The sequence below is a fragment of the Brachyhypopomus gauderio genome, chromosome 2, assembly GCF_052324685.1.
Source record: "Brachyhypopomus gauderio isolate BG-103 chromosome 2, BGAUD_0.2, whole genome shotgun sequence".
Lineage (NCBI taxonomy): Eukaryota > Metazoa > Chordata > Actinopteri > Gymnotiformes > Hypopomidae > Brachyhypopomus > Brachyhypopomus gauderio.
The window spans coordinates 39,405,787-39,421,589 of record NC_135212.1 but is presented as its reverse complement, the minus strand read 5'-3'; the positions used below and the strand labels follow the sequence as shown (position 1 = coordinate 39,421,589).

At 47.5% G+C, this 15,803-nt stretch overlaps 1 protein-coding gene across 4 annotated transcripts in view; it reads right to left on the bottom strand.

The window, feature by feature from the left end:
* mpp3a (MAGUK p55 scaffold protein 3a) overlaps window positions 1–14,625 on the bottom strand; it is a 29,321-nt gene extending 14,696 nt beyond the window's left edge. Inside the window, exons 1-8 of one of the 4 annotated variants that reach the window (XM_076995739.1) lie at window positions 14,497–14,608; window positions 14,095–14,361; window positions 6,427–6,473; window positions 2,730–2,848; window positions 2,491–2,568; window positions 2,110–2,190; window positions 1,696–1,833; window positions 168–249 (exon numbers count right to left, since the gene is read on the bottom strand). In XM_076995739.1, coding sequence (XP_076851854.1) covers window positions 168–249; window positions 1,696–1,833; window positions 2,110–2,190; window positions 2,491–2,568; window positions 2,730–2,848; window positions 6,427–6,451 — 523 coding nt within the window. In that variant the 5' untranslated portion in view covers window positions 6,452–6,473; window positions 14,095–14,361; window positions 14,497–14,608. Of the gene's footprint in view, window positions 1–167; window positions 250–1,695; window positions 1,834–2,109; window positions 2,191–2,490; window positions 2,569–2,729; window positions 2,849–6,426; window positions 6,474–11,208; window positions 11,285–14,094; window positions 14,362–14,496 lie in introns of all 4 variants that reach the window. The other 3 variants (XM_076995736.1, XM_076995744.1, XM_076995737.1) reach the window with 3 other exon arrangements.
* Between the last annotated feature and the right edge of the window lie 1,178 nt (window positions 14,626–15,803).

Below are 15,803 nucleotides of genomic sequence, written 5' to 3'. Positions count from 1 at the left end.
TAAGACACTCATAACTACACCACAGAGTCAATGTTGCTTTGAAATTGAGATCCCGGAGCCTGGTTTGTGATTGGTCGGTTGCTGTTCTCTGTCCTCTCACTGGCTTGTGATTGGGCAGTGGGTGGGTGGTACAGTACAGCACGGTCCAGTCAGGCACAGTCACTCACCACTTCTGTCTGCTGCACCCCCCTTCATAACACGGGCAACAATGACGGCTCCTGTGGCCTCATCACGACGAATAGTGGCCCCCTGATAGGACACACACATGCGCGCATACACATTCACACATAAACACACACACACACACACACACACATTCACACACACACACACACACACACACACACACACACACACACACACACACACACACATTCACACACACACACACATACACATTCACACATAAACACACACACACACACACACACACATTCACACACAAACACACACACACACACACACATAAACACACACATACACATACACATTCACACACAAACACACACACACACACACACACATTCACACATAAACACACACACACACACACATTCACACACAAACACACACACACACATTCACACATAAACACACACACATACACACACACACACACATTCACACACACACACATACACACACACACACACATTCACACACAAACACACACACACACATTCACACATAAACACACACACACACACACACACACATTCACACACAAACACACACACACACATTCACACATAAACACACACACACACACACATTCACACACAAACACACACACACACATTCACACATAAACACACACACATACACATTCACACACACACACACAAACACACACACACACATTCACACATAAACACACACACATACACATTCACACACACACACACACACACATACACATTCACACACACACACACATACACATTCACACACAAACACACACACACACATTCACACATAAACACACACACATACACATACACATTCACACACAAACACACACACACATTCACACATAAACACACACACACACACACACACACATTCACACACAAACACACACACACACATTCACACATAAACACACACACATACACATACACATTCACACACAAACACACACACACATTCACACATAAACACACACACACACACACACACACATTCACACACAAACACACACACACACATTCACACATAAACACACACACATACACATACACATTCACACACAAACACACACACACATTCACACATAAACACACACACACACAAACGGTCTGTCATGTATACAGAAAGAGACAATATATGTTGCAGACAGACACAAAGAGAGGACCACAGAGAAAGGAGCACAAAGGTGACAATAAGATTGGTCTTCACATCTTCAAATCAGACCTTCATATCAGACCTTCATATCAGATCTTTATATCAGATGTCCCTGATTAGCTGTTTGTGAAATAGTGATGCTTATTTAATACCTTAGGAATTCAAAGCCCAACAGCTCTTTTTAAAGTATCAGACGTAAAGACTTAAATTTCCAGGCTAGCTTTTCCTTTTTTTGTTTTTCTAAGGTCCCTCTGTGTATCTGATTCCACAACTTCATCCCCGTCTTTCTGCCCTGTCCTGGCATGATGTCCTCTCTGGTGTCCTCTCTGGTGTCCTCTCTCTGTCTCTCACCAGAGGTTCTTTGTTCTTGACCAGGCGTACAATCTTGACTGACTCTTCATCAAGCTCATCATCAGAGTCCTGGGGAAGAGGAGGCAGCACGGGGTCAAAGTTCTTCTGGGCCACAGTGTCATGAACCGACAGAACTGCCTAGAGATTGAGAGAGAGACAAAGATAAAGAGAGAGAGACAGAGAAGAGAGAGACAGGGACAGAGAGAGAAATACAGAGAGAGACAGTTTTCATTTTTCTAATAAAGATCAGTTAATTAAAATAAATTCCAAATTGTATCAGTTCAAAATAATTTTAAAACAGCTAGCTGCTACAACAATAAAAAATATCCCCAACATTTGCTCTTAACCAGGAAGGTTTCTGTGTCCAGTGGTCTGTGATTGGTGGTTACTATGGAGACTGGGAGGCGTGTGTACCCGTAAGTGAGGTGAGGTGAGCAGTTGGAGCAGCTCTTTCTCCTCCACACTCATTGGTCCACTCTGCAACTCTTCAGCAACCTGCAGCCAATTACAAAAAAGGAGGACAGACAGGAAACATTACTGAACCCCTCTCTCTCTCTCTCTCTCTCTCTCTCTCTCTCTCTCTCTCTCTCTCTCTCTCTCTCTCTCACTCACTCACTCACTCACTCTTACGAGACCATAAAAATCAGCCTGCATACACCACAGTAGGTCATTCTCACTCCCTCTGTTGGACTTTGGACGTTATTGCAGTCTGACAAGAACAGATGTGACGGTCTAAGTTAAGTGTTAATCTTGTCCATGCTGGGTATGAAGGGTGATGGTTGCAGTCGCACTTACATCCTCCGCCAGAGAGGAGGCGCTGTGGAGCACAGGTGTGGGACTCTGTCTCTCATACTGACGCAGCTTTTCATGTATCTGAAAAATTCAAGTCAGCAGAGAAATAGTGCACTGTATTTGGCCTGATAGTCACACACACACATACACACACAGACACACGCAGACACACACACACACACACACATACATACACACACACACGCACGCACACACACACACACACACACACACACACACACCTTCATGAGGTAAGACAGGCTCTTTTCACTGAAGACGTCTTTGAGGAAGATCATGTCTTCTTTGTGATTGGCATCTGGATGAAGCTGAGATGTCAGCAGAGCCAACGTTTCATGCAGCCCTGGAGAGAAGATGAGTGTGTGGAACACAGCACACGTGAGAGAGTGTGTGGAACACAGCACATGCCCTGGTGGACAGGTGGGTGTAGAGGTACAGGTGGGTGTAGATGTACATGTGGGTGTAGATGTACATGTGGGTGTAGAGGTACAGGTGGGTGTAGATGTACAGGTGGGTGTAGAGGTACAGGTGGGTGTAGAGGTACAGGTGGGTGTAGATGTACATGTGGGTGTAGAGGTACATGTGGGTGTAGATGTACATGTGGGTGTAGAGGTACAGGTGGGTGTAGAGGTACATGTGGGTGTAGAGGTACAGGTGGGTGTAGATGTACATGTGGGTGTAGAGGTACAGGTGGGTGTAGAGGTACATGTGGGTGTAGATGTACATGTGGGTGTAGAGGTACAGGTGGGTGTAGAGGTACATGTGGGTGTAGAGGTACAGGTGGGTGTAGAGGTACATGTGGGTGTAGATGTACAGGTGGGTGTAGAGGTACAGGTGGGTGTAGATGTACAGGTGGGTGTAGAGGTACATGTGGGTGTAGATGTACAGGTGGGTGTAGATGTACATGTGGGTGTAGAGGTACAGGTGGGTGTAGAGGTACATGTGGGTGTAGAGGTACAGGTGGGTGTAGATGTACATGTGGGTGTAGAGGTACAGGTGGGTGTAGAGGTACATGTGGGTGTAGATGTACATGTGGGTGTAGAGGTACAGGTGGGTGTAGAGGTACATGTGGGTGTAGAGGTACAGGTGGGTGTAGAGGTACATGTGGGTGTAGATGTACATGTGGGTGTAGAGGTACATGTGGGTGTAGAGGTACAGGTGGGTGTAGAGGTACAGGTGGGTGTAGAGGTACAGGTGGGTGTAGAGGTACATGTGGGTGTAGAGATACATGTGGGTGCAGAGGTACAGGTGGGTGTAGATGTACATGTGGGTGTAGAGGTACAGGTGGGTGTAGAGGTACATGTGGGTGTAGATGTACAGGTGGGTGTAGAGGTACAGGTGGGTGTAGATGTACAGGTGGGTGTAGAGGTACAGGTGGGTGTAGAGGTACAGGTGGGTGTAGATGTACATGTGGGTGTAGAGGTACAGGTGGGTGTAGAGGTACAGGTGGGTGTAGATGTACATGTGGGTGTAGAGGTACAGGTGGGTGTAGAGGTACATGTGGGTGTAGATGTACATGTGGGTGTAGAGGTACAGGTGGGTGTAGAGGTACAGGTGGGTGTAGATGTACAGGTGGGTGTAGAGGTACATGTGGGTGTAGATGTACAGGTGGGTGTAGATGGTGCATGTGGGTGTAGATGTACATGTGGGTGTAGAGGTACAGGTGGGTGTAGATGTACATGTGGGTGTAGAGGTACAGGTGGGTGTAGAGGTACATGTGGGTGTAGAGGTACAGGTGGGTGTAGATGTACATGTGGGTGTAGAGGTACAGGTGGGTGTAGAGGTACATGTGGGTGTAGAGGTACAGGTGGGTGTAGATGTACAGGTGGGTGTAGAGGTACAGGTGGGTGTAGATGTACAGGTGGGTGTAGAGGTACAGGTGGGTGTAGAGGTACAGGTGGGTGTAGATGTACATGTGGGTGTAGAGGTACAGGTGGGTGTAGAGGTACAGGTGGGTGTAGATGTACATGTGGGTGTAGAGGTACAGGTGGGTGTAGAGGTACAGGTGGGTGTAGATGTACATGTGGGTGTAGAGGTACAGGTGGGTGTAGAGGTACAGGTGGGTGTAGATGTACATGTGGGTGTAGAGGTACAGGTGGGTGTAGAGGTACATGTGGGTGTAGATGTACATGTGGGTGTAGAGGTACAGGTGGGTGTAGAGGTACAGGTGGGTGTAGAGGTACATGTGGGTGTAGATGTACAGGTGGGTGTAGAGGTACAGGTGGGTGTAGATGTACAGGTGGGTGTAGAGGTACAGGTGGGTGTAGAGGTACAGGTGGGTGTAGATGTACATGTGGGTGTAGAGGTACAGGTGGGTGTAGAGGTACATGTGGGTGTAGATGTACAGGTGGGTGTAGAGGTACAGGTGGGTGTAGAGGTACAGGTGGGTGTAGATGTACAGGTGGGTGTAGAGGTACAGGTGGGTGTAGATGTACATGTGGGTGTAGATGTACAGGTGGGTGTAGAGGTACAGGTGGGTGTAGAGGTACAGGTGGGTGTAGATGTACATGTGGGTGTAGAGGTACAGGTGGGTGTAGAGGTACAGGTGGGTGTAGATGTACATGTGGGTGTAGAGGTACAGGTGGGTGTAGAGGTACATGTGGGTGTAGATGTACATGTGGGTGTAGAGGTACAGGTGGGTGTAGAGGTACAGGTGGGTGTAGATGTACAGGTGGGTGTAGAGGTACATGTGGGTGTAGATGTACAGGTGGGTGTAGATGGTGCATGTGGGTGTAGATGTACATGTGGGTGTAGAGGTACAGGTGGGTGTAGATGTACATGTGGGTGTAGAGGTACAGGTGGGTGTAGAGGTACATGTGGGTGTAGAGGTACAGGTGGGTGTAGATGTACATGTGGGTGTAGAGGTACAGGTGGGTGTAGAGGTACATGTGGGTGTAGAGGTACAGGTGGGTGTAGAGGTACATGTGGGTGTAGATGTACAGGTGGGTGTAGAGGTACAGGTGGGTGTAGAGGTACAGGTGGGTGTAGATGTACATGTGGGTGTAGAGGTACAGGTGGGTGTAGAGGTACAGGTGGGTGTAGATGTACATGTGGGTGTAGAGGTACAGGTGGGTGTAGAGGTACATGTGGGTGTAGATGTACATGTGGGTGTAGAGGTACAGGTGGGTGTAGAGGTACAGGTGGGTGTAGATGTACAGGTGGGTGTAGATGTACAGGTGGGTGTAGATGTACATGTGGGTGTAGAGGTACAGGTGGGTGTAGAGGTACAGGTGGGTGTAGAGGTACATGTGGGTGTAGAGGTACAGGTGGGTGTAGATGTACATGTGGGTGTAGAGGTACAGGTGGGTGTAGAGGTACATGTGGGTGTAGAGGTACAGGTGGGTGTAGATGTACATGTGGGTGTAGAGGTACAGGTGGGTGTAGAGGTACATGTGGGTGTAGATGTACATGTGGGTGTAGAGGTACAGGTGGGTGTAGAGGTACATGTGGGTGTAGAGGTACAGGTGGGTGTAGAGGTACATGTGGGTGTAGAGGTACAGGTGGGTGTAGAGGTACATGTGGGTGTAGAGGTACAGGTGGGTGTAGATGTACATGTGGGTGTAGAGGTACAGGTGGGTGTAGAGGTACATGTGGGTGTAGATGTACATGTGGGTGTAGAGGTACAGGTGGGTGTAGAGGTACATGTGGGTGTAGAGGTACAGGTGGGTGTAGAGGTACATGTGGGTGTAGATGTACATGTGGGTGTAGAGGTACATGTGGGTGTAGAGGTACAGGTGGGTGTAGAGGTACAGGTGGGTGTAGAGGTACAGGTGGGTGTAGAGGTACATGTGGGTGTAGAGATACATGTGGGTGCAGAGGTACAGGTGGGTGTAGAGGTACATGTGGGTGTAAATGTACAGGTGGGTGTAGAGGTACATGTGGGTGTAGATGTACAGGTGGGTGTAGCAGGTGGGTGTTTACCTGCACCTGCTGAGAGGACGGGCATGGCTTCTTCAAATTGTTCAGTTCTGTCACCATAATCAGATAGATAGATAGATAGATAGATAGATAGATAGATAGATAGATAGATAGATAGATAGATAGATAGATAGATAGAAAGAGGGAGAGAGAGAGAGAGAGAGAGAGAGAGAGAGAGAATAAGTAATATTCATTTTAAAGGGTTAAATTAGTTGGAAAACTAAATCCATACTTCAGCTGTTTGAACTGACTGAAGATCGAAGTTTGCATGCTGCGTTTAGAAGCAATTAGCAAGAAAAACACACACAGCAAGAGCAAACAACACTGTGTGCTCAACCACCCTTCTCCACACGAGAGAACGCTGAGACACTGAGACACAGAGACGGAGTATAATGTACTCCGTCTTATATTATCGATACACATATTAATAATATAACTAGGGTAGCGTTCTTTCACTTGCGCAACATTGCCAAAATTAGAAACATATTAAATATTAGTGATGCAGAAAAACTAATCCATGCATTCATATCCTCTCGTTTAGATTATTGCAACAGTCTCCTAGCTGGATGTTCTGGTAAATCGATAAACAAACTCCAGCTGGTTCAGAACGCAGCAGCACGAGTTTTAACAAAAACTAAAAAGTTTGATCACATTAGTCCCGTACTATCGTCATTACACTGGCTGCCAATTAGATTCCGTATTGACTATAAAATACTTTTATTAACATATAAAACGCTGCATGGCTTAGCTCCAGACTATCTTAGTGAACTTATTGAACAATATAACCCAGCGCGTTCACTTCGCTCGCAGGACGCAGGGTTATTAACTGTTCCTAGGATCAAAAAGATCACAGCAGGTGGAAGAGCCTTTTCTTTTAAAGCTCCACAATTGTGGAATAATCTTCCTGCCTCTATTCGGGACTCAGACACAGTCTCAATGTTTAAAACTCGATTAAAGACTCATCTGTTTAGTTTGGCCTTTGATTAATCTGTTACATATTTACTACATCTCGTATCTTTTCTCCGAGGTTCACCTGGAGAGTAACATTGCAGTCGGAGCCTACAATACCAGCATCGCTGCTCCGACACGGAATGAAAGCCTGGCGTTCATCAACAGACATTTACAGTGACAATATCATAACCCAGAACTTTCATTTTTACCTTTACTTAGTCTGATTGTGTGATTTGTGTGTGACTTGTGTATTTGTCTGTATTTTGTGTAATCTGTGTGTTAACGGGCCGCCCAATGGAGGATGGGTTCCCTTTTGAGTCTTGGTTCTCCCGAGGTTTCTTCCTATTCCCCACTATCTTAGGGAGTTTTTCCTCGCCACTGTCGCCCTTGGCTTGCTCATTAGGGTTCTGGACCCGTAGTATTGTTAACCTTTTAAATCCTGTAAGGCGCTTTGTGACAACATGTGTTGTGAAAAGCGCTATACAAATAAACTTTGATTGATTGATTGAGTATAAGTAGAGTCTCCTTTCACCTCTCTCAAATGAGCAACTGCATGTTTCTGTGGGTATCTGAGTTTCTCTGAGTAACAGACCAGCAGACAGACACTCCTAATTTCTCAGGTGTTTCAGCTGCGTCCACTGTTAGCAGGTGTTTGAAGCAAAGTTCACGGCCACACAACCTCCCCAGACAAACACTGGTAGAAGGAAGGCTCTTTTAAACCTACCACTTTGTGAACCTCCCAGTGGATGCCAAAAGAATGCTACGTAGCGTAATCCAGGGTCATCAATGAAAAGTGTGTGTGTGTGTGTGTGTGTGTGTGTGTGTGTGTGTGTGTGTGTGTGTGTGTGTGAGAGAGAGAGAGAGAGAGAGAGAGAGAGAGAGAGAACATCAGACAGGACTTTAAATGATTTGGCTAGCTGCTCTCTGTAGAGGCGACACTGGCGGAGCAGAAACTGAGGAACAAACAGTAATGATCTCAACGTTTTTAACACCATCATCATGTCCTGTTTCTGCCATCCATAAGCCACAAACATCATAAATACTGAAAGTGCAAAACAAATGTCTGAGACCAGATAAATATATCTGATAAATATGTAAATATATCTCGTCCCCACTATAAAAACTAAAAACTAAAAAACTCCAGACACATTTGACTCTTCAGTGCTTCTCAACTTCCTATGAAAAGTCAAATGCAGCGATCACATGGTTTATGGGAACATTCCAGTTAAATGATGAAACTGTGGACTTGGAAATCAGTAGAAGGTCATTAGTGCTTTAGTTTAAGGAGACTTTTTGTTTCAAGTCTCTGTGTCATCTCAAAGCCTGCTGGTCCAGAAGCTGGTCCCCGAGCCTGCTCCACCTCACAGGGCCCCTGCTCCACCTCACAGAGCCCCTGCTCCACCTCACAGAGCCCCTGCTCCACCTCACAGAGCCCCTGCTCCACCTCACAGGGCCCCTGCTCCACCTCACAGAGCCCCTGCTCCACCTCACAGGGCCCCTGCTCCACCTCACAGAGCCCCTGCTCCATCTCACAGGGCCCCTGCTCCACCTCACAGAGCCCCTGCTCCACATCACAGGGCCCCTGCTCCACCTCACAGAGCTCCTGCTCCACCTCACAGAGCCCCTGCTCCACCTCACAGGGCCCCTGCTCCACCTCACAGAGCCCCTGCTCCATCTCACAGAGCCCCTGCTCCACCTCACAGAGCCCCTGCTCCACCTCACAGGGCCCCTGCTCCACCTCACAGAGCCCCTGCTCCACCTCACAGAGCCCCTGCTCCACCTCACAGAGCCCCTGCTCCATTTCACAGAGCCCCTGCTCCACCTCACAGAGCCCCTGCTCCATTTCACAGAGCCCCTGCTCCACCTCACAGAGCCCCTGCTCCACCTCACAGGGCCCCTGCTCCACCTCACAGGGCCCCTGCTCCACCTCACAGAGCCCCTGCTCCACCTCACAGGGCCCCTGCTCCATTTCACAGAGCCCCTGCTCCACCTCACAGGGCCCCTGCTCCATCTCACAGAGCCCCTGCTCCACCTCACAGAGCCCCTGCTCCACCTCACAGAGCCCCTGCTCCACCTCACAGAGCCCCTGCTCCATTTCACAGAGCCCCTGCTCCACCTCACAGAGCCCCTGCTCCACCTCACAGAGCCCCTGCTCCATCTCACAGAGCCCCTGCTCCATCTCACAGAGCCCCTGCTCCATCTCACAGAGCCCCTGCTCCACCTCACAGAGCCCCTGCTCCATCTCACAGAGGCCCTGCTCCACCTCACAGAGGCCCTGCTCCACCTCACAGAGCCCCTGCTCCACCTCACAGAGCAGACTGGTCTGACAGCAGTGCTGCTAAAACACATTTGCCAAATGTTGGGATCCCAGTACAAAACACTGCACAGGCACAGAAAACAAGCAAAACGTTTTCCAGAGGAACCAGAGGAAGCTCAAGGTATGAGATGCCAAATCACATGTGGTACCTGATACTACACTAGACTGCAGTCTCTGTCCAGACTGTCCAGCTCATTCTCTACTCCACCTCCCACACGTCCCTGTGACACAGCATTCATGGCAGTAGGGAGGCACACCTCCACAAGCAGGCGTAGTAAAGGCCCCAGAATGGAGGGCATGGGAGGGCTGTAGACCTGTAGACCAAAGCTGCCCCAGGTGGAGGGTGGTGCAGCATGAATATTAATGGTGGAGGAGGAGAGAGGGTGGAGGATGTGGAAATGATAGTGTCTCATCTCTTATGTGTGCACAGAGGGAGAGAGGGAGGGGGGGAAGGAGGGAGAGAGAGAGAGAGAGAGAGAGAGAGAGAGAGAGAGAGAACGAGTGAGCAGTAATATTTGTGTTGTGTCAATAGCCTGGAGAGATAGTGAACAGAGACATCAACACACTCATATGTTTACTGGACACAGTTGACGTATGGCTGAAAACAAAGATATCACTGACCTGCACATATTAGCTCTGGACATTTCAATTCATTGTAGTTTTCAAGAATCCTTCACTGAGATGCTGAAGATTTTGCTTCTTTATGGGACTGACTAACTTTTCTTTCAGTTAGAGGCATTAACATTGTCCCAGCCACCTGAGGCAAAGCCCCCTGTTTTCTCCCCCAGGATAATGACATCATCACCGGTGCCAGAGCACTAGCTGTGATGTCATCGCTCTGTGGAGATCAGCCTGAGAGCTTTAGAGGCAGAAGGCGTTGCTACCTGACACATTTTACCAAAGCACAAATACATTTCAGCCATACGTTGTCTCGTGTGTTTATTAACACACTTTTTCATAGTTTAATAAACATTGGCTTAATATCTGATCTGATCTTTTAACTAGTAGCTAAATCTCATAGAGAGCGTTAAAATATTTTATACATGTGTAGCTGTTTTTCACAACAAACATGTTAAAACTTCACTCATGTAGAACTGTATCAAATACACATATTCACTTCATATGTGATCATTCAGAACACAGACACATAAATACACAACAAAGCAGCCTCTTGCATTTATAGGGTTATGGCAGACACCCATGTCCGGTAGTCATTGCTGTGTGTGTGTGTGTGTGTGTGTGTGTGTGTGTGTGAGAGAGAGAGAGAGAGAGAGAGAGAGAGAGAGAGAGAGAGATTCAGTTCCATTCTCCTCTTACTCAAACCTGGGGGTGAATGTGGTGTTGATACTGTAGTCCTACCATGTCTTACACGTCACACCACAGTTTCAGTCTCAGTGGTAGAATAAAAGTCCATTCACATTTTTAAGTGAAAGTCCATTAGAATTATTGCAATAAAATAAGTCCATTGGAATAAATTCATTCAATAATTAAAGAATGAATGTGAAGGCTGTACTCACAGGTGAGAACCCTGTGCTAACGTCTCCATCTCAGTGACACAATGACCTCAGGTCACATGACCACACCCTGCAGTTACTGTAAGTAGTTAAGTAGCAGAATAGAACAGGTATCATTAAGAAGTCCTGAAGACATCATCACACATGCTATTACTACAGATAGCACACTTTGTGGCAGACATTTGCATATACTAATCACACACACACGCACACGCACACGCACACGCACACACGCACGCACCTTCCTCCTCACCAGCAAGGTTCAAATTTGTATGGAAATTGCAGGTCAGTTTCTCACTGGGCGTGCAACATACGCAGTGCACTCACTCTCACTGGGCGTGCAACATACGCACCGCACTCTCTCTCACTGGGCGTGCGACATACACACCACACTCTCTCTCACTGGGTGTGCGACATATGCACTGCACTCTTTCTCACTGGGCGTGCAACATATGCACTGCACTCTCTCTCACTGGGTGTGCAACATATTCACTGCTCACTGCTCTCTCTCTCTCAGGCACGTGCCACGTCCTGTCTGTGAGAGACCAGCTGCATTATGGCTGTGTCTCTATTATTTATTATTAGACCTTTATTTATACAGGTTGTCCTATTGAGACTTGGCGTCTCATTTACAAGAGAGACCTATGTTATGTTTATGTCTATGTTTCCATGTCTCTGTGACATTGTGTCTCTATGTCTCCATTTTTTTTTAAACGGCATTTGGCAGACGCCCTTATCCAGAGCGACTTACATTATTATCTCATTTTTATACAAGTGAGGGTTAAGGGCCTTGCTCAGCGACACCTCAGTCATGGCCTCAGGTCTGGGAATCGAACCCACGACCCTCTGGTCACAAGACCAGTTCCCTAACCACCAGGCCATGACTGTCTCCATGTTTCTGTGTCACTATGTCTCCATGTCTCTGTGCCACTGTGTCTCTATGTCTCCAAATTTCTGTGTCACTGTGTCTCCATGTCTCTGTGCCAATGTGTCTCTATGTCTCCATGTCTCTGTGCCACTGTGTCTCTGTGCCACTGACCCTAACCCTAACCCCTAACTCTTTGCTTAGGTAGTCAACAGTAGAACAAGCAGCTTCCATTGCAAGAAAAGAAAGAAAACTTGTTGAGATTCCTTATTGGGTCTCCTTCCACATGCTGGTTATGCAAAGCACAACTGACATGTGCTGCATGTGATCTGGTTTTACACAATATACCAATCACACTCTGCTCCAACAGGGCTCCACTGTTTACCTCAGAAACCTGAAAACGTTAAAGTGTGTTAGTAACAAGGTGTGCCCACTCCCCAAGACCAACCCTAACACCAAACCTAACACCAATCCTAACCCCAACCATAACACCAACACCATCACAACCCCAACACCAACCCCAAACATAACACCAACACCATCACAACCCCAACACCAACCCCAAACATAACACCAACACCATCACAACCCTAACACCAACCCTATCACCAACCATAACACCAACCATAACACCAACACTAACCCCAACACCAACCATAACCCCAACTCTAAAACCAACCATAACCCCAACCCCAAAACCAACCATAACACCAATTCCAACACCAATCATAACACCAATCATATCCCCAACACCAACCCCAACCCAAACACCAAACGTAACACCACCAATAACCCCAACCCCAACATCAACCCAAACCATAACCGCAACACCAGTGAAAGATGGGCTCAGAGCACACACCCCAGTTTTACAGGACTGACTCTGGGTCAGATGGGCTCAGAGCACACACCCCAATTATTACAGGACTGACTCTGGGTCAGATGGGCTCAGAGCACACACCCCAATTTTACAGGACTGACTCTGGGTCAGATGGGCTCAGAGCACACACCCCAATTATTACAGGACTGACTCTGGGTCAGATGGGCTCAGAGCACACACCCCAATTTTACAGGACTGACTCTGGGTCAGATGGGCTCAGAGCACACACCCCAATTTTACAAGACTGACTCTGGGTCAGATTGGCTCAGAGCACACACTCCAGTTTTACAGGACTGACTCTGGGTCAGTGAATCTTACAGTACTACAGTGAGGACAGGACTATACAGGACTACACTGGGTACAGGACTATACAGGACTACAGTGAGGACAGGACTATACAGGACTACACTGGGTACAGGACCATACAGGACTACAGTGAGGACAGGACTATACAGGACTACACTGGGTACAGGACCATACAGGACTACAGTGAGGACAGGACTATACAGGACTACACTGGGTACAGGACTATACAGGACTACACTGGGTACAGGACTATACAGGACTACAGTGAGGACAGGACTATACAGGACTACACTGAGTACAGGACTATACACTGAGTACAGGACTATACAGGACTACACTGAGGACAGGACTACACCAATTATAGCCAGAGATAAAAGCCTGCTGAAATGTGAAACTGTGATGTACAATCTCTCTTGACAAATCTGGAAGAATCATCCAGCAAATGTGTGTGTGTGTGTGTGTGTGTGTGTGCCATTGAGAGCTGCACTGAATCAAATCTAGCCAGGAGTGTCTAACAGCGCGTGAGGTTTATACTGCAGGCATTAGACAACAAGCCCTATGGTGGCGTAACTGTTTGAACTGTCCTATTAACATCGGGAGACAGTGGAATTCTTGCAATGTCCAAGATGAGTTCAATCACAGATTTGTTTGCGTACTTTCATACAGGGCTACTGAAATTGGACTTGGATTGAGTAGTGAGTACAACTGATGTTAGTATACACCCACCCACTCACACACACGCATGCACACAAACACACACACACTGTACCCAACACCTTCTGTTTCTCTCTCCCACTGACATGTGGTCACAGACACTCAAACACGGGAGCGTGCGTCTCACAGCTGCTGGTTTATTCTGCTGGTTCTTCTGCGTCCCAGTAAAGAGCTCCTTTGTCTCCACAACACACTCTCCGTCTGGGCAGATGTCAGATGTGGAGTGCAGCTTGCCTAGGTTTCACCATGTCATTCCTCCCAACGTCCCTCTCTCTCTCCTTCTCTCTCTCCTCCTCTCTCCTCATCTCCCTCCTCCTCTCTCTCCTCCTCTCTCGCTCTATCTGCAGACAATCTGCAGTGAGACTGTGTAGCTTATTCACACATATGTCACCATCTAGGAAGCAGAGAAAATAATGCACTTCTAGATGTGCTAATCGCAGGCAGAACACACGCGTGCAGAGCTCTCAAAGACACACACACACACACACACACACACACACACACAATGAAGCCGTGTGACATGGCCTACCTTTATTCCGCAGGCTTCCTGTCTCTGTCCTTCCCTGTTGTTCCCACACCGTCTCCTCGCTGCTCCTTTCACTCCCCAGATGCTGCTCTCTCTCTCTCTCTCTCTCTCTCTCTCTCTCTCTCTCTCTCTCTCTCTCTCTCTCTCTCTCTCTCTCTCTCTCTCTGTCTCTCTGTCTCTCTCCCTCCCTCCAGTCCTGCCCTGCACATAAACCCCCTCCTCTTTCTCTCCTCCCTCCCCCACCCGTTGATTCATAACACAACTCTCTCTCTCTCTCTCTGTCTGTCTGTCTGTCTCTCTCTCTCTCTCTCTCTCTCTCTCTCTCTCTCTCTCTCTCTCTCTGTCTCTCTTTCTCTCTCTCTCTCTGACTAGTTATTACAGTAGCAGGTGGGTGTAGTAACAGATGGAGGAGTGGTATGTCGTTAAGCAGTGACAATGCTTCCATGTCTATCCATCTCTCTCTCTCTCTCTCTCTCTCTCTCTCTCTCTCTCTCTCTCTCTCTCTCTCTTTCTCTTCAATGCTTCTGAAGGCCTGTCCTGCTCAACTCCTCTGAATCGAACAGTGATAGAGCAGAAGGAAGGAGAGGGAGGAAGAAGCCACTCCCCCTTCACCCATCCCCCACTCCAGCCCTGCACAACCCTCACTGCCTCAGGCTGTGTGTGTGTGTGTGTGTGTGTGTGTGTGTGTGTGTGTGTGTGTGTGTGTGTGTGTGTCTGCACCTTTGTCTGCCATTGTGTATTGCCTGAGTGAAATACATGGTCTATTGTTATGGTAATTACATGAGCCTAGCATGTTTCTTTTTTCTTGGGATATGTTCCCTGAACGTGTTCACAGAAATATGAACTGTGACATAGTCATGAAGGAGTAAACAGGTCATTACAATGTTACAATTATGTGGGATAATTAATTTAAGAAATTATGAAGAAGGACACAGAAATGAAGTTGGACACAAAAATGAAGATGGACACAGAAAATACAAAAAAATGTAAATACAAATACTCTTTTCGGTTTATGCGTGCACATATGTGTGTGTGTGTGTGTGTGTGTTAGTATAAGTGTCAGGAGCTCGTTGACATTTAAGCATGGTATTCAAAGTGTGAGTCATCTCTCTGTGGAAGCCCAGCTTTGTACAACCAGGTCATTAAGAGGATTTTGTCTAATGGATTCAGAGGTGGCATCTGTTAAATCTGATCAGTCTCTGGGGAAATACAGCCTTCCTACCAAAACACACACATACATACTCACACAGGCCCACAAAGGGAGGAGAGAGAGAGAGAGAGAGAGAGAGAGAGAGAGAGAGAGAGAGAGA